The 19,963-nt window shown below is 39.1% G+C and overlaps 1 protein-coding gene across 8 annotated transcripts in view; it reads right to left on the bottom strand.

The window, feature by feature from the left end:
* Positions 1-19,963, bottom strand: part of RBMS3 (RNA binding motif single stranded interacting protein 3) — a 716,964-nt gene that overhangs the window by 392,645 nt on the left and 304,356 nt on the right. For all 8 annotated transcript variants that reach the window (XM_030764126.2, XM_030764120.2, XM_089918953.1 and 5 more), the window contains exon 4: positions 532-623. In XM_030764126.2, coding sequence (XP_030619986.1) covers positions 532-623 — 92 coding nt within the window. The remainder of the gene's footprint in view (positions 1-531; positions 624-19,963) is intronic.

Raw genomic sequence — 19,963 nt, 5'->3', positions numbered from 1 at the left:
ATTATTATCTAAGAAAACTCTATTTATAAAGGCCAAAGTGAAATTCTAGCAATACAGACAACATACATTTGTGTTAAACTTATCTCCCTGCACAGATCAGACCACCCCATCATTCAGCGATTGGCTCTCCGCAGCACGAGAGTGAGCGAGTTTTCAACACGTAGTTTATCAAAGACATCTTACTGAGAACTGTGCTCCTCCAAAACTGTTTACTGGTGAAAGCCCCAGATACACACATGCGCATACACACGACGCTCTGGTCTGGGGTAAAACTGAGCACTTCACAAGTGCCTTTAAATCACTAATGAAGTTACCATAATAAAGGAGAACATTAATAAATATACACAAAGAATTAATGAAATAAACTAGCCAGATTCTTCCAAGCCAAGTCTATCATGGCGTTTCTTATTTTCCCTAACAAGTAAACATAATCCAAATTGTTGCAAACTCCAATTCGATTCAGCTCATGGCAGTGGAAAAATATATGATCACAAAAGAAAAAAAAAATCAGAATCGAAACACCATTCTTACCTTGGCCATTTGTGCCTGCACGCCATTTGCCTTGAGAGACGCTACCGCTTTCTGTGCAGCTGCTGGACTGTCAAAATCTACAAAACCATACCCTGTGAAAACACAAAGACCCTGGTTAGTACTCACAAAGAGCTGCATCTCTGTCACACCAATAGAATGTGTGTTTGTGGTCAGACTTGCACTCATGACCCTGCTTGAACCATAGACCTCAATCTATGGCCCTTAACATGTCAGGAAAGATACCACAATATCGTTCAACATAAAATAGTAACTCGCTTATTTTCTAGAGGTTGCTTTTGAGATTGGCTATGTAATCAGCAAGCTGATTTAGACTAATTTGGTGAGTAAGGTAATATATTATTTAACCATGTTCTTCTTTCTTCAGTGGATTTGCTGCAAGAATGAGGAACACAAAATGCTGAAAAATAAAGAAAAGTTTATCTCGAAAGTTAATTTTCTAAACCTAAAAAAAACTGATGGTAATAAAAGCCATGATAGAACCAGCATGAAGTTAGTACAAGCAACCTCAACAGTTTCTGGTATTCAGTAGGCATTCAATAAATGCATGTTGACTACATGAATGAATGAAGGTTGTGAATGAGTCCAGGGAGGTTTGAAACTAGTTGCAGTTGATTTCCAAGCTTGTGTTAAGTCATTACGGACCTCGTCTCTCTCAAACATAACACCCTAAATAAACGATTTGACTGTTAAGGAACCTGTGATAAAGACTGAGTAAATAGAGAAATATTCAAGCGTCTTTTAAAAATAAGAAACAAAGACCCATGTCACGTATTTGTTACTTAAGTATAATCTGAAAAGGGTACAAGAGTTGCCTATACTGTTCTCTGATTGTGTGCCTGTGTGTGTGTGTGTGTGTGTGTGTCTGTGTGTGTGTCTGTGTACAGAGTGAGGCCAAAGAAACAGCCAGTAAAACAGAATAAATGAAAAGGGGCTTTTGCATACCCATAAAATAGCTGATATTAGTTCAGGACAGCCTAACAGTAATTTCAGCTGCCAAGGATATTTCAAAATAAAAATGCTCAAGAATGAGTGTTTGGCACTCAGTGCCCACCATACGTATCCCGCTCCTCTCCTCAGCTGTCAGGCAGGGATTTGCTCTGTATTCCAATATTTTTCTCATTTAGAAGTTTTGAGGGAAACTGCTAAGGCAAACCTACTAACCATGCACTGTGACCATGCCCCCTCCCCACTAAAATAAACCAAAGAGTGAAAGGGAATTCAATTACCAAGTTGTTTCTTGTAATTAACTTTTTAATTTTCTCCCCTTGAATCTCTTCTTCTTTTTCTCCCTCCCAGCATGTTAACCTAAAATGAACTTGTTACACATCAGTGTACCATCAAATGCTCTTGAAAAGCTGGGCAGAGAAACTGGGAAATTTGTATTTCGAATCCAAAAGGAAGCCTGCTCTGTCAGTATTGCTAATTCCTTTCTTCCCACAAAATTCAAACTATGTGACTAATATGAGTATTACCACCCACTAAGATGAGTAAGATGAGGGAAAAAGCAGAAAGAAAAAGAGGAAAAAGAACAAAATAAGTCAAGAAGTAGAGTTAGAGGGAGAGGAAGATAAAACTAAAATGCAGACTTTATCTCCTATGTTCCAGCAACTGCCCTGAGTGGGTGATGTGTTGACACCTGATGAAATGATAATAATACATGTACTACTGTCCTCATGCCTGTTCACGTACATACATAGAGAAACTGAAGCTTAGGCCAGGTGACAAGACTGGTCCCAAATCACTCGCTGCTTAATCAGTAGAGCCAGGATGTGCAGCAAAGTCCGCACACGCCCTTTCCAAATATGCTGTACTATGAACTGCCTTATAATCTTATTTTGCAAACTATTTCTAGAAGCCCCTGAAACCCACCAGAGAGAGGACACAATCCTTGAAAATCCCTTAGACTCTGAGGTTTGCACATGAAATAAAACAATCCCATAAAAGAATTCAACCCAGCGCATTCACTTATTCACGGAGTGGTTGAGTCCTCAGCAGAACGGGCTACATGAGGTTTGGCAAGGCACCCCTCCCACCTCATGCTTTGGTCAGTCTTCCCCATCTGTTTGCAGGCTCATTCTTTCATTCAATAAGGAAATTCTATGTCAGGCATTTTGCCGGGTACAGGGTATAGAGTAGTGAAAAAAAACCAAACAAACCCAGTTCCCACCCTTACGCAGCTTATAGTTGAGTTGGGAGATGGACATAAAACAAATAACCATACAAATGAATCTATGATTACAAATCGTATGCCTTCCCTGAAAGTAAATGAGATCATATACCACAGAATCTGATGATTGATTGTTCATTATTGAAAGTTTTAAGGGAGCAGTGGCATGGGATGACCTGCATTTCTTAAAATATCACTCTAGCTGGCTTGTCTTAAAGATGGTATTGGTTTTGGGGGAGGCAGGTAGCAAGAGTGGAATCAGGGAGATAACTTAGGGGCTATTACAGCAATCTGAACAAATGACAGCTGGCCATGAAATGGACAGGATGCAATGGATGGTCTGAGTTACATTCTGGAGGCAGAATTAACAGGACCCAGTGATGGATGGACTGGGTGGGAGTAGGGGAGATACAGGCGACAAGGATTACTACAGCTTTTTCAGCATAAGCCAATGGGTGGGTGGAGATGTGATCTATAGAAATGGGGAGCTGGGAGGAGGAACAAACAGGGGAGAGGGAAAATTAAAATACTGGTTTGAGGCATGGTGAGCCACAAATGCCTGTGAGACATCTAAGTAAAAATGTCAAATCGCAGCTGGATATATTAGGCTGGTGCTCAGAAAAGGGAATAAGATTGGAAATATAAACTAGGAGATCAACAGCACGAAGATATGATTTACAGAAACAGAAAAAGACAAAAGCGCCTGGTGTAAGTAGAAACAAAGAGCCCAGGTTTGGAGCTGAACTTCACCACTGAAGTGTCAGATAGGAAAATGAGATTGCAAAGGAGGCTGAAGGAGAGTCAGAGGGAGAGAAGGAAATACAAAGGGAATAAGATGTCTCATAGCCAAGGTAAGAAAGCTTCCCAAGCAGGACGGAGAGACTGACGGTGTCAAATGCCACTGAGAGTGACAGCAAGATGGGAGCTTGAGAGACCCAATGTTTCAGGAGCGTGGACTTCTTTATTTAACTAGAGTTGATTTATAATATTGTGTTAGTTTCAGGTGTACAGCTTCAGATTCTTTTCCATTATAGGCCATTACAAGACACTGTGATGTATAGTTCCCTGTGCTATAGATAGGTCTTTGTTGTTTATTTTATATACAGTAGTGTATATCATGGACTTCTTTTCATGCTTGGCTACAGGCCAGTGGGGGCGACTGAAGTCTGCTTGAGCAGTTGAAGAGCAAGACTAAGGGAGGTAAAGAGAGTGTTTACAGTCTGCTTTGCCATTATGCTGCTGGGAAGGAGAATTAATAGCCAGCTTTAGCTCGAGGGGGATATGAGGTCAAAGGAGCTATTTGTGTTCGTTGGTTGTAAGATAGGAGATACTATGGTTTTCAACCTTAGCTGCATGCTAGATGCACTTTGGGAGCTAAAAGAATGACCAATGCTCACTTCTCACCCCCAGGAAAATGAAATCAGTGTCTTTGGGAATGTGGCCAAGGTGTCTGCACACACACGCGTGTGTCTATTCCCCGGCTGGTTTCAGTGTGAAGCCAGGGTACAGTACTGCTGAATATTCATTCAAGTTATTCAACAAGTATTTATTTGTTGCCCCTACTATGAGATAGATACTGTTCTTGGCACTTCTGAATGTTGGTAAGAAAGATCAAGCAGAAGTCAAGAGATTAAAGCTTCAGGCAGAGAAGGGGATAATTTATAGGGCGATGTTCCTGAGAAGGTGGAAGTGTGAGGGGTTCTAGAACATGAATGAAGTGCTGTCCTTTGCTAAAAGAGGGACTTTGCCCTTGGCCCATTGTAACTGGAAGGAAGAAAAAAAGAGCAGTCTCGATTACCAGGTGTTATTTCTTTGTATATCTTTGTTTCTGGGACATAGCCTGAGCTTAATAAACATTTGTCGAAATTAATTGAAACCATGTTTAAAAGATGCTAAGTTACTTCATGGGACTACAGTGGAGATTAACTAATAAAAATGTCTGTTAATACATTTTGACTCTAAAGAACAATATAAATGCCAAGCAGCCACGGCTCTGGCTTAGCCACATTGCCACCCAGTGACGCCACCAAGGATTTCATGACTCTCGGCCTCTATCACAGTGTGGCTTCCTCCATTTTTTCCACTACACACATCACACAGGATATTACAAAATCAAGATGCTGTTCTCCAGGGCTGAACTCCAATCCAAACAGAAGAAATCCTTGTGAGGGCAGGAGACACCCTGAGCCTTGTCTGAATTGGGGAAGTTATGGGTGAACTTCGAGAAGAGTGTCTTTCCAAAGAGCCATCATGCCAGCAAGGAGAGAGGCCCCTAAGTACAAAATATCTCCTCTCCTGAAGGCTCCTGGGAAGCAAAGTTATAAATAAAGAATCAACATTTCACTGAGTTCTGTGTTTTTCATACAAACTTACTTTCACCAATTAAAATGAACAAGCAGAGGTAAAATGTCTCAAGCACCGCCCCCCCCCAAAAAACACCACAATTCTGGAAATAAACATTGCATTCTTGACTCTTATGTGATAGCATATACTACACCACAATCAGAAAGGAACAAAATTAAATACGAAGCTGCCCCTAGAGAATAATGATGCCTTTACGAAGGAATAAAGCAACTCCAATTTGTTTTCCTTAACTACAAATCATCAAGCCTGGGAACAGAAACCTCTGTACCTACATCTGGTGAGAGGCAGGGTAGGGAGATTAGTTCAGCTCCAGCTAATAATGCTTTATGGTAACTGCTAAAATCCTCCATAAAATGGGACCCATTGGAAACACCAGCCCCAGTGACTGAAAGGCCATTGGTCTCCCTCAATTACATAATTAAGCTTGGCAGCAGGTTCAAATGAATGAAAACTGAATGTCACTGTTTTCTCCACACACCCTTGTACTTGTTTTCCTTCCTTGTCAGGGGGATAAGGCCAGCAGTTCTGCAATTAGCGGGAAGCAGAGAGCAGCAAGAAAGAACCATCTCCATGCTAATTAGGTCATTCACCAAATGCACTCACTCCATTGGCAGAGCTAATCAATACTTTCCCGAAATGCTTTAAACTTGGTGTGTTAATTTAAAGTTTTGTTATTTTTATTGCACTATAAGCCTGGTGACTTTACAAAAAGAAGAAAAAATATATATATTAAGAAATTAGACAGAGTTCTACAAACAATGGTACTGCCAGAGCGTTTTGTTTTTGTTTCTTCAGTGTTATCTGTAGGCAGCTTCTCTGTGACCTTTGGCCATTCAGCTGGACCCCTGTGTGACAATTCATTTGAATTTTGTTAAAAGTCTCTTTATCATCTTTTTTTAAATTTAATTTTTATTTTACATTGGAGTATAGTTGATTTACAATGTTGTGCTAGTTTCAGGTGTATAGCAAAGTGATTCAGTTATACATATACGTATACCCATTCTCTTTCAGATTCTTTTCTCATATACGTTATTACAGAATATAGAGTAGAGTTCCCTGTGCTATACAGTAGGTCCTTGTTGGTCATCTACTTTATATATATTAGTGTGTGTAGGTTAATCCCAAATGCCTAATTTATCCCTCCCCCACATTTCCCCTTTGGTATCATCTTTATCATCTTTAACAGTTAATTTTATACTTCTGTGTTGCAACTGGATCCTTAAATTCTCTATGTAAACTGCTTACATATTTACCAACTTTGGATGGTTCTTTATGTGGGGGAAATGATACAAACCAGAATTCCTGGTTCAGATGTGTGGTGGCATGAGCCAAGTGAGACTCGCTCTCAGAGTGTAATCTCACACGACATTTCATATTTCTGCAGAATGACTGTCATAAAAGCCCACTTGAAACACAGATGGCTTGATGTTAACACCCAACTTCTTTCAAAGACGATCCAGATGTGAGTCAAATACGATTTTTAAACAGAAGTGAACACTTTGTCTAGGAATCACAGGTTCCACTGAAGTTCCACTCATATTTAACAGCTGAAGATGTTTAAGAATCGCTCTTCCATAAATCCCCCCTCTTTCTACTTAGGCTTAAGAATATTCTGCGGCTGTCATCTGAGCTCAGAGCACGGAGAGAAGGTGGCCTGCAGGAAGGAAAGAGTGATTTGCAGGCTTCCTGGAAGTCTGCTGGACTCAAGGCTGCCTCCAGGCATCTGTATTTCGATTTTTTTGTACATCCCTAAACTGTTGAATGACTGCCAAATGTCTGCTCTTATTATTGGATTTCCTAGTTCTCTGCATTATGTTGATCAAAGGAGGTAGTTGAAGGACAGCACTGATAAATTCTTTGCTACATGTATGCTTGTAAAACCAAACTAACAAGGAAACCCAATCATTTCTTCAGTATTTCCTTTCACACTGATGTCCTGTGACTGACCATTACAATGAAGCAAGGATGCTACAATGCAATAGCCCTGCAGCCTAACTTACATGTGTGGGAAAAAAAAAAAAAAGGCAAAAGACAAATCCTGCTAGAAAGCAGAGGCCAAAGACAAGAGTGCTCATTTTGAGGAAAAGAATCCAAACCATTAAAATCTGAAATGACCTCCACTTTGAAGCATCTTTGGAAAAAGGATGGAACCATTTTATACAGAAAAGAACAGTGTCTGTACTTATGCAAAGGGCTGCAGCCTTCAGACACTTAGCAAACAGAGGCAAATAAGGTGGGTAACAGGGTCCACCATACAGGAAACAGATTGCTCCATTCTCTTCCCCTGACTTCTGAGCTTAATTACCTAAACATTCTGATATTCTAGTGCCAGGAACACTAAAATAAGACATCAGTTTTTGGAATAGAATTGACCTGTTTATATGGGACACTTTTGAACCATGATGTGACTTTCCTATTATTATTATTTAATCTTAATTTTATTTTATATTTTTAAATTTTTATTATTTTTAAATTGAAATATAGTTGATTTACAATGTTATGTTAGTTTCAGGTGTACAGCAAAGTAATTCAGAATATATATATTCTGAATATATATATATACCTTTATAGTTTATTACAGAATACTGAATATAGTTCCCTGTGCTATACAATAGGTCCTTGTTGTTTACCTATTTTATATATAGTAGTTTGTATCTGCTAATCCCAAACTCCTAATTTATCCCTCCTCCATCCCCTTCTCCTTTGGTAACTATAAGTTTGTTTCCTATGTCTGTGAGTCTGTTTCTCTTTGTAAATAAGTTCATTTGTATCACTGTTTTAGATTCCACGTATAAGTGATATCATATGGTACTTGTCTTTCTCTTTCTGACTTACTTCACTTAGTATGATCATCTCCAGGTCCATCCATGTTGCTGCCAATGGCATTATTTCATTCTTTTTTCTGAGTAATAGTCCATTGTATAAAGACGATGTGGTATATATTACTATTACTTAATTTACTAAACATCTACTATGTGCAAAGAAGATAGTGTGTTCGATGCTGCAGGGAAAACCAAGATACTCTGACATGGCCCTTCCTGTCAGGGAGTTTATGGTCTAGTAGGATAGATAAAGACATTTAAATACAGTGGTGGGTCCTCTTATGCATGGGGTTACGTCAGTGAGCATATGCAAAATGGCATGTTTTCATTGAGTATAATATGCATGGTTTTGTGTGCACAGCTCTGCTCATCAGAGCTGAATACCTGAGTCAGGTCCCTTCTCATTGAGCAGCATGATGGTAAAACTATCCACATTCTACATTTATGTGTGCATTAGTCTATCTTTCTGTTTTCCTGTTTTTGTGCATAATAGAAACGCATTAAGTTAAATACAAAATATAGGGAGGAATTAGTATCACATAAAAGGTGAAAAGAAAGTGCTAGTGTTCTAAGATAGCAAATATTTCTTCCAGGTGGGGGCAAACTCAGTACACTTTGAGAGCAAACGACAAAAGTGAGGACTAGGGAAAAGAAATTAGGTCCCAAGTGGCATTTCCCTGCAGAATAAGACAATTACAAAAGACACGACGAATTTAAGGAGCAACATACTTAGTGGCATGCCGCTTGAAAATGGGACGCTTCTTATTCCAGTTATGGTGCACAGAGAGTCTTACTAAACCAAACACAAATTCAAAACCCAAAACTCACTTCCCTTGTCACCCTGTTCAAATGATTTTTAAATGAGAGAAATTGCTTCTTTCTACTGAAAAGTCAAAATTAGGATCAGGATCATTATTTAATGGGCTTAGAGAGATCATTATGCTTTACTGAGATTAAAGAAACTCACTGATTTGTCAAGGTTTTCGACTAAACCAGCCATGATTTTATTATAATATTGTAGAAATTAAGGGAGCAGTCTGCTTGGCTGTAAATGGATAGATTAACCTCTGTGAATCATCTTGCAAAGTTTTCCTTTCCTTTGTTCAAGGACACATATAAAATATATGTCTCATGTGAACCTTTGGTCCTAAGTGTCTCTGCCATCAACAGCAGTGGGATGTGTAAGCGTATAATGCATTCTGGCCGCAGGAGCAGGCCAGGGTATTGATAAAACAATTCCACTGAGTCTGTAAGTATGATGGAAGCAAGCTGTAACTGAATACTCTAATTACAGCTCTGCAATCCTAGCCCACAGTAGGCAAAACTATGGTTTTATTCCTGGGTGCCCATCTTTCCTCCCCTCTCTTTGCTCTGGCCTTACAGGCAGGTAAAACTGTAAACTATTCCTCCATCAGAAGAGCAGAGTTGATGGCCTCAGTGTGTGAGGATCAATGGAAGAACAATCTCCCCTTCCCCACCCGCCCCCCCAAGTACTTTAATCCACACTCACTCAATGCCTCCAGCCAATGGCCTGGAAAGCATGTCTGTAGTCTTACACATCCTTCTACAGCAGAGACATCTCCTGCCCTATGGCACATTCACCTTTAGAGGGTGGACACTGTAGTGCAACTAGGTAACCACCCAGAAGGATGCATTAAGCAGCTCACTGCAAGAAGGAAGGAAGAGAAAGTGAATCCTACATACAGGTAACCCTTTGAAGAGGCATGCACCTGTGTACCTTTGTTTTTGTTACAGTCTACAATCTAGCTAGTCCCTCCACAGACTTGTCAATCCATCTCTATTTCTGTACCAAGCCCTGGGTCCCTTTGAACACCATTATTTTCCTGGGAAAGGGTTCCATCCACGATTTCCTACTTCCAAATCTTTGACAAAACTCACTTTGAAACCCTCGGGAAGCTTCTGTCTAATAAGTCATGCATTTCCTAACATATACCCATGTTTTACTGGAAACAGTCTTCAGTCACATATTTATATGCCGAATTCCAAATATTTAAAATAAATGTCCACAAGTACTGTCTCTGTCACTATAAGTGGTGGCTTTGACATCCTCTTGGACCCTAAATTACTTCTCTCTAACCCACCTGACATACCAAATACAATTCTAGTTTTGTATTAGAATCTAGAAAACAAAGAAACTTAAATGTGCATGTAGGCAATTGAAAACAACACATGCATGTGATTAAAAAGATTAAAAATAAAGTATAAAAATCATGCCAAACAAAACATCATTCAATGAAATGAAATTTCTTTTCTACCTAGACCTTAACGCTCTGGTCCAACTTCCCAAGAAACTGTCCAATGAGTCCGTCTGTGTTCTAACTTGAAAAAACAACTAGAACTAATTCTTGAGCTCTTACTTTTGTATGTATTAGAAGCACTTAGGGATTTATATAGAAATAAAATAATTTCTGCTATTAAAAATCATGAAATGAAAAACATTTGTAAGATTTTGTAAATGGCTCCACAATTGTCCATTTTCCCTTAAAAATAAATAGGAGTCTTGTTTTCTTTTAATTTTAAAAGTCATACAATTTTATTGGAAATTTCAGTTGATATGGAGAAAAATTAGCCATGATGCCACCTCCTAAAGCTAAGTAAATTGTTACCTTATTTTTTCCTTTATTTTTAACCAAAATGGTGCCACTTTATACACACATTTTTATGGGTTTTTTTCTCTTAATAACACATGTGGCTACATTTCCTGGTCGATAAATGTGGATCTCTAAAATACCATTATTCTCTTATTTTCAGCATCCCAATTGACAAACTCTTTCTTAAAGATTTCTGAGTTCTACATTATGCCTTAGCCAAATGTTTCCTACTTCACAAAACTGATTTTATTCCAATATTTTGAAAGATTTTAATTAATAAAATAGTAATAGGCAATATTTTCAAAGCCTCCTAGACTTTAGAGAGTGGTTTTTCTTAAGTGTTTTGATTCTTTCAAAGATGTTTCAAAGAAAGACCCTTAGGCATTACAAACCAAAGATATCAGAAACCAGTCAAATCAAATTCAAACGATACCCTCCTGAAATATAGGGACTGGAAGCCCGTTTTCTTTCTCATTGCAATTAAGTTGGATCTATCTCAAAGGAATTTTGGAAATATATCAGGATCTTGCAAGGCAAAATTACAGCTCTGTGACTCAGAAAGGATGCCAAGAGTTTGAATAGTCATGCCATTATACTCACGACTGCACATTCATTTATAAGTTGAAAGTGAAATCTTTTTCAACAATCAAAGACATGTTTTTCCCAAGGTAATTTGACCGTAATTTGTAAATTGGTACAGTAGCTGATTGCACCAACTCTTTTGAATCCCTCTGATAGCTGGTGATCCATGACTTACAGCTGAGGTCTTTCCTCTTACAGGCATAGCCTGCTGGAAGAATCCTGGTTGTCTAAAGAAACTAGGATTTCATGATCCTAGAAGATGCTGGTTGAGATGCAATTTAGGGAACAGTGACTAGGATATAAAATGGTCCTAAGTAGGATCAGGACGTGGATCACTAGGGAAGTGGCTCTACAAGCAGACCCAGAGTGGCCTCCCGTGAGAGGTTTCCTTTATTTTTTTTTAATTTATTTTTTTTATACAGCAAGTTCTTATTAGTTACCTATATTATACATATTACTGTATATATGTCAATCCCAATCTCCTAATTCATCCCACCACCACCACCCCCTTTCCCCCCTTGGGGTCCATACATTTGTTCTCTTCATCTGTGTCTCTATTTCTGCTTTGCAAACCAGTTCATCTGTACCATTTTTCTAGATTCCACATATATGTGCTAATATATGATATTTGTTTGTCTCTTTCTGACATACTTCACTTTGTATGACAGTCTCTAGGTCCATCCATGTCTCTACAAATGACCCAATTTCGTTCCTTTTTATGGCTGAGTAATATTCCATTATATATATGTACCACATGTTCTTTATCCATTCGTCAATGGACATTTAGGTTGCTTCCATGACCCGGCTATTGTAAATAGTGCTGCAATGAATGTTCGGGTACATGTGTCTTTTTGAATTATGCTTTTCTTTGGATATATGCCCAGTAGTCGGATTGCTGGGTCATATGGTAATTCTATTTTTAGTTTTTTAAGGAACCTCCATATTGTTCTCCATAGTGGCTGTATCAATTTACATTGCCACCAACAGTGCAAGAGGGTTCCCTTTTCTCCACACCCTCTCCAGCTTTGTTGTTTATAGATTTTCTGATGATGCCCATACTAACTGGTGTGAGGTGATACCTCATTGTAGTTTTCACTTGCATTTCTCTAATAATTAGTGATGTTGAGCAGCTTTTCATGTGCCTCTTGGCCATCTGTATGTCTTCTTTGGCGAAATGTCTATTTAGGTCTTCTGCCCTTTTATGATTAGGTTTTTTTTTTTAATATTGAGCTGCATGAGCTGTTTATATATTTTGGAGATTAATCCTTTCTCTGTTGATTTGCTTGCAAATATTTTCTCCCATTCTGAGTGTTGTCTTTTCATCTTGTTTAGAGTTTCCTTTGCTGTGCAAAAGCTATTAAGTTACATTAGGTCCCATTTGTTTATTTTTGTTTTTACTTCCATTACTCTAGGAGGTGGGTCAAAAGATCTTGCTATGATGTATGTCAAAGAGTGTTCTTCCTATGTTTTCCCCTAAGAGTTTTATAGTGTCCAGTCTTACATTTAGGTCTTTAACCCATTTTGAGTTTATTTTTGTGTATGGTGTTAGGGATTTCATTCTTTTACATGTAGCTGTCCAGTTTTCCCAGCACCAATTATTGAAGAGACTGTCTTTTCTCCATTGTATATCCTTGCCTCCTTTGTCATAGATAAGTTGACCATAGGTGCGTAGGTTTATCTCTGGGCTTTCTATCCTCTTCCATTGATCTATATATCGGTTTTTGTGCCAGTATCATATTGTCTTGATTACTGTAGCTTTGTAGTATAGTCTGATGTCAGGGAGTCTGATTCCTCCAGCTTCACTTTTTTCCCCTCAAGATTGCTTTGGTTATTCGGGGTCTTTTCTGTCTCCACACAAATTTTAAGATTTTTTGTTCTAGTTCTGTGAAAAATGCCATTGGTAATTTGATAGAGATTGCACTGAATCTATAGATTGCTTTGGGTAGAATAGTAATTTTCACAGTACTGATTCTTCCAACCCAAGAACATGGTATATCTCTCCATGTGTTTGTGTCATCTTTGGTTTCTTTCATCAGTGTCTTATACTTTTCTGAGTACAGGTCTTTTACCTACTTAGGTAGGTTTATTCCTAAGTATTTTATTCTTTTTGTTGCAATGATGAATGGGATTGTTTCCTCAACTTCTCTTTATGATTTTTTGTTGTTAGTGCATAGGAATGCAAGAGATTTGTGTGCATTAATTTTGTATCCTGCAACTTTATCAAATTCATTGATTAGATCTAGTAGTTTTCTGGTGGCATCTTTAGGATTCTCTATGTATAGTATCATGTCATCTGCAAACAGTGAAACTTTAACTTTTTCTTTTCCAATTTGGATTCCTTTTATTTCTTTTTCTTCTCTGATTGCCGTGGCTAGGACTTCCAAAACTATGTTGAATAATAGTGGTGAGAGTGGACATCCTTGTCTCATTCCTGATCTTAGAGGAAATGCTTTCAGTTTTTCACCATGGAGAATGATGGTGCTGTGGGTTTGTCATATATGGTGTTTATTATGTTGAGGTAGGTTCCCTCTATGTTCACTTTCTGGAGAGTCTTTATCATAAATGGGTGTTGAATTTTGTCAAAAGCTTTTTCTGCATCAATTGAGATGATCATATGGGGTTTTTTCTTCAATTTGTTAATATGGTGTATCACATTGATGGATTTGGGTATACTGAAGAATCCTTGCATCCCTGGGATAAATCCCACTTGATCACAGTGTATGATCCTTTTAATGTGCTGTTGCATTTCTCTTGCTAGTATTTTGTTGAGGATTTTTCCATCTATATTCATCAGTGATATTGGTCTGTAATTTTCTTTTTTTGTAGTATCTTTGTCTGGTTTTGGTATCAGGGTGATGGTGGCCTCATAGAATGAGTTTGGGAGTGTTCCTTTCTCTGCAATTTTTTGGAAGAGTTTGAGAAGGATTGGTGTTAGCTCTTCTCTAAATGTTTTATAGAATTCACCTGTGAAGCCATCTGGCCCTGGACTTTTGTTTGTCGGAAGATTTTTAATCACAGTTTCAATTTCATTACCTGTGATTGGTCTGTTCATATTTTCTATTTCTTCCTGGTTCAGTCTTGGAAGGTTATACCTTTCTAAGAATTTGTCCATTTTTTCCAGGTTGTCCATTTTATTGGCATATAGTTGCTTGTAGTAGTCTCTTAGGATGCTTCGTATTTCTGCGCTGTGTGTTGCAACTTCTCCTTTTTCATTTCTAATTTTATTGATTTGAGTCCTTTCCCTCTTTTTCTTGATGAGTCTGGCTAATAGTTTATCAATTTCACTTATCTACTCAAAGAACCAGTTTTTAGTTTTATTGATCTTTGCTATTGTTTTCTTTGTTTCTATTTCATTTATTTCTGCTCTGATCTTTATGATTTCTTTCCCTCTACTAACTTTGGGTTTTGTTTGTTCTTCTTTCTCTAGTTCTTCTAGGTGTAAGGTTAGATTGTTTACTTGAGATTTTTCTTGTTTCTTGAGGTAGGATGTATTGCTATAAACTTCCCTCTTAGAACTGCTTTTGCTGCATCACATAGGTTTTGGATTGTCATGTTTTCATTGCCTTTTCTCTCTAGGTATTTTTTTAATTCCTCTTTGATTTCTTCAGTGATCTCTTGGTTATTTAATAATGCATTGTTTAGCCTCATGTGTTTGTGTTTTTTACATTTATTTTCCTGTAATTTATTTCTAATCTCATAGCATTGTAGTTGGAAAAGATGCTTGATATGATTTCAATTTTCTTGAATTTACCGAGTCTTGATTTGTGATCCAGGATGTGATCTATCCTGGAGAATGTTCCATGTGCACTTGAGAACAAAGTGTAATATGCTGTTTTTGGATGGAATGTCCTACAAATATCAATTAAATCTATGTGGTCTATTGTGTCATTTAAAGCTTGTGTTTCCTGATTAATTTTCTATCTGGATGACCTGTCCATTGGTGTAAGTGAGGTGTTGAAGTCCCTCACTATTACTGTATTATTATCGATTTCCTCTTTTATAGCAGTTAACATTTGCTTTATGTATTGAGGTGCTCCTATGTTGGGTGCATATATATTTATAATTGCTATATCTTTCCTTGGATTGATCCCTTGATCATTATGTAGTGTCCTTCCTTGTCTCTTGTAACATTTTTATTTTAACGTCTATTTTATCTGGTATGAGTATTGCTACTCCAGCTTTCTTGTGATTTCCGTTTGCATGGAATATCTTTTTCCATCCCCTCACTTTCAGTCTGTATGTGTCCATAGGTCTGAAGTGGGTCTCTTGTAGACAGCATATGTATGGGTCTTGGTTTTGTATCCATTCAGAGAGCCTGTGTCTTTTGGTTGGAGCATTTAATCCATTCACGTTTAAGGTGATTATCGATATGTATGTTCCTATGACCATTTTCTTAATTGTTTTGGGTTTGTTTTTGTAGGTCCTTTTCTTCTCTTGTGTTTCCCACTTAGGGAAGTTCCTTTAGCATTTGTTGTAGAACTGGTTTGGTGGTGCTGAATTCTCTTAGCTTTTGCTTGTCTGTAAAGCTTTTGATTTCTACATCAAATCTGAATGAGATCCTTGCCAGGTAGAGTAACCTTGGTTGTAGGTTCTTTCCTTTCATCACTTTAAGTATATCATGCCACTCCCTTCTGGCTTGTAGTGTTTCTGCTGAGAAATGAGCTGTTAACCTTATGGGAGTTCCCTTGTATGTTATTTTTCATTTTTCCCTTGCTGCTTTCAATAATATTCCTTGTCTTTAATTTTGGCCAATTTGATTACTATGTGTCTCGGCATGTTTCTCCTTGGGTTTATCCTGTATGGGACTCGCTGCGCTTCCTGGACATGGGTGGCTATTTCTTTTCCCATGTTAGGGAAGTTTTTGACTATAATCTCTTCAGATATTTTCTCTGCTCCTTTCTCTCTCTCTTCTCCTTCTGGGACCCCTATAATGCAAATGTTGGTGCGTTTAATGTTGTCCCAGAGGTGTCTTAGGCTGTCTTCCTTTTTTTTCATTCTTTTTTCTTTATTCTCTTCCACGGCAGTGAATTCCACTGTTCTGTCTTCCAGGTCAGTTATCTGTTCTTCTGCCTCGGTAATTCTGCTATTGATTCCTTCTAGTGTATTTTTCATTTCATTTATTGTATTGTTCATGTCTGTTTGTTTGTTCTTTAATTCTTCTATGTGTTTGTCTTTAATTCTTCTAGGTCTTTGTTAAACATTTCTTGCATCTTCTTGATATTTGCCTCCGTTCTTTTTCCGAAGTCCTGGATCATCTTCACTATCATTATTTTGAATTCTTTTTCTGGAAGGTTGCCTATTTCCACTTCATTTAGTTGTTTTTCTGGGGTTTTATCTTGTTCCTTCATCTGGTATATAGTCCTCTGCCTTTTCATTTTGTCTGTCTTTCTGTGAATGTGGTTTTTGTTCCACAGGCTGCAGAATCGTAGTTCCTTTTGCTTCTGCTGTCTACCCTCTGGTGGATGAGGTTATCTAACAGCTTAATAGAGGCTATCTATCAAGCTCTCTGATGGGAGGGACTGGTGGTGGGTAGAGCTGGGTGTTGCTCTGGTGGGCAGAGCTCAGTAAAACTTTAATTCACTTGTTTGTTGATGGGTGGGGCTGAGTTCCCTCCTTGTTGGCTGTTTGGCCTGAGGCGACCCAGCACTGAAGCCTACAGGCCCTCTGGTGGGGCTAATGGCAGACCCCAGGAGGGCTCACACCAAGGAGTACTTCCTAGAACTTCTGTTGCCAGTGTCCTTGTCCCTGCGGTGAGCCACATCCACCCCCCACCTCTGCAGGAGACCCTCTAATGCTAGCAGGTAGGTCTGGTTCTGTCTTCTATGGGGTCACTGCTCCTTCCCCCTGGGCCCTGATGTGCACATTACTTTGTGTGTGCCCTCCAAGCGTGGAGTCTGTGTTTCCCCCAGCCCTGTCAAAGTCCTGCAATCAAATCCTACTAGCCTTTAAAATCCGATTCTCTGGGAATTCTTCCTCCTGTTGCTGGACCCCCAGGTTGGGAAGCCTGACATAGGGCTCAGAACTTTCACTCCAGTGGGTGGACTTCTGTTGTATAAGTGTTCTCCAGTTTGTGAGTCACCCACCCAGCAGTTATGGGATTTGATTTTATTGTGATTGCACCCCTCCTACCATCTCACTGTGGCTTCCCTTTGTCTTTGGATGTGGGGTATCCTTTTTGGTGAGTTCCAATGTCTTCCTGTCAATGACTGTCCAGCAGTTGGTTGTGATTATGCTGCTCTTGCAAGAGGGAGTGAGCACACATCCTTCTACTCCACCAACTTCAACCTGCCCCGTGAGAGGTTTTCTACTTTGCTACTCTACTTGGGATCTAAGGACCAGCAGCAACGACATCACTTAGGAGTTTGTCAGAAATCAGAACGTCAGGCCCATCCTGGAGCTACTAAATCAGGCTTTACATGTTGACAAGATCTCCAGGTACCTGAATGCACATTAAAGACTGAGATACCCAGGACTTCCCTGGCAGTCCAGTAGTTAAGACTCCGTGCTTCCAATGCAAGGGGCACGGTTTCGATCCCCGGTTGGGGAACTAAGATTCCATGTGCTGTGTGGTGGCACAGCAAAAAAAAAGACAAAGAAAAAACGACTGAGACACCCTGGTCTGCAACCAGCCACTGGTCAAGTCAGGACTGCACACACCATTCTCATAAAATGGAAGAAAACGGGGATCATCTCATGCACCTCTACTTAATCTTCAAATATGCTATGTGATAGCACTGAGTCCAAAGGCACAGAACACACAACCAAAATTAAGGTTAATAATAATATTACCTTAATTAAATGTTGGCTCTGGGAACTGAATAAATTTAAATGCCTTTAAAGCATCTGGCCTACTGCCTAAGCATCCTCTCTCTCCAACGCCCTCACCTTCTCAGACTGCTGAAATCTGCATGCTGATTTAATCCACTCGCCTTAAATACATTCTAAGACACAAGCCCGGCAGGTGTATTACATTTTCCACTAACATTTTTTTATATTTTTAAAGACAGCAATGCTGCCCCAGCTTATATTTGCAAAATGAATATTTGAAAATATAGGATTGGGGCTATTTTTATATAATAACCATGTTCAGCACAACTGCATGCCCTCCCTCTCTCTCCCATATATTTGTCCTTCAGAGATATACTTAACTCTGTTCAGTTACACAGTTCAAATTGGCCCTACATTAATATATTCCCTTAAAAAGTACTGTTCATTTGAAGAAGCAGGTAACCAATGTGAAGAGTGATTATACAATAAATGTATTATGCAAATTCCAGTGAACATTTTATGCACACTGGATAAAGAATCAAATTAAAGTCTCATAACCCTTGGAAAATTAGAGTTAGCAAGCACAGAGGTTGATTTGCCCTTGAACACAAAAACTGCTAAGAGCAGACATTCCTCCATCATTTCCACAAAACTGAACCATTTTGGAAGGTTTCAGATTAAAATAAGAAATCCCCCAGGAGTCATAAAGATCAGCTATTTTTACAGGAATAATTTGGAGTCACAATTTTAAAGTGTTATGAGTTGGAAGGAATGGGTGAACTTCTGTGTCACATTTTGAAAAGCTAATATTCCAGGTTATCAGCCAGTTTGGAACACCAAAAACTGCACAAGGAGAGGGGAAGTGGGAAGGGGAGAAGATTTCTGAAGAATGAGCACAGGAGGGCTGACTTAAGAGCTTTCCCCATAACAACCCAAGTGGCAGCTCTGTGACAGACCACATGCTCCTTCAATTACCCTTCACTCGATGTAATAATGGGACATAATAGCTCTCTTCCTATTATACTGTCGTGTCCACTCTGTGCCGCTTGCCAACACTGATTCTACCACTGGACTCTCCGAAGAGGAATAATGGACCATTAAGAAGCATAATGCAGACAGTCAACACAGCACTTACCTACTGGAGGACAGAGAAGCCGTCATAAGCATCTCACTAAATCAATAAGCAAGTACGGGTGTGAAGAAGGTGAGTCGAATACCCATTATGCCCCTAATTTTTACACATGGATCCAGGATGTGGGCTCCAGCCCATCCATTCATCAACCCCTGGAAATCAGTTTTGTTTTCTGTTCATCCTTTTTAGGAACTAGACAGGACTTAAATATGAAAATTTTGCTATTGATTGACCAAGTGTTCAGTGAGGTCCTCTTCTGAGTTCCAAGGAAGGTGATATGAGGAGAAAAAGGCAAACAAGATGCAGATTCTCTCCTAAGGGGACAAGCAAGCCCAAAGGAGAACCAGCCTGTGTGACACCCCCATACTCCTTAAGGGCTGTACGTGGTGTGTGTATCAAAGCACAAAAACCTACGGCACACAGCACGGTGCTGGAGGGAAAGGAAAGCTTATTTCTGAAGGGAGAGACAAGGGAGATGGAATTGGAGCTTTTTAATACCTTCCTTTTTCTTATAACTTCTTACTCAACTTTATCGAAGTATAATTTACATATGATAAATGCCCATTTCAGTGTACAGTTTGATGAGTTTTGACAAATACTTTCACCTGTATAACCACCATAACAATCAAGATTCAGCACTTTCCTCATCCCCCAAAGTTCCCCTTTCCCCCTTATAGTCACCCCTCCCCAGCTGCCAGCCTCCCAAACACTGATCTGCTTCCTGTCAGTAGAGATGAATGGTGCCTGTCCCAGCATCTCATACAAACAGAGTCACAAGTGTGTACCCTTTTTTCTGTTTTTGTTTTTTGCTCAGCATAATGAAAACATTTAGAGATGAGAAGGAAAGGGCATTCTAGTTTGAGCAAAGATTTGGAGCCAGGTTAGTAAAGGGTGAGTTCAAAAACTTTTCTGGGACTGCTAACATAGACCAAAGAGGAGGGGCTGGGGAAGAAGCTGCGTGAAT

The sequence above is a fragment of the Delphinapterus leucas genome, chromosome 10, assembly GCF_059928025.1.
Source record: "Delphinapterus leucas isolate spDelLeu-1000000601 "Yukka" chromosome 10, BTC_Dleu_Yukka2, whole genome shotgun sequence".
Lineage (NCBI taxonomy): Eukaryota > Metazoa > Chordata > Mammalia > Artiodactyla > Monodontidae > Delphinapterus > Delphinapterus leucas.
The sequence above is the reverse complement of the archived record's forward strand: the minus strand, read 5'-3'. Positions and strand labels throughout refer to the sequence as shown.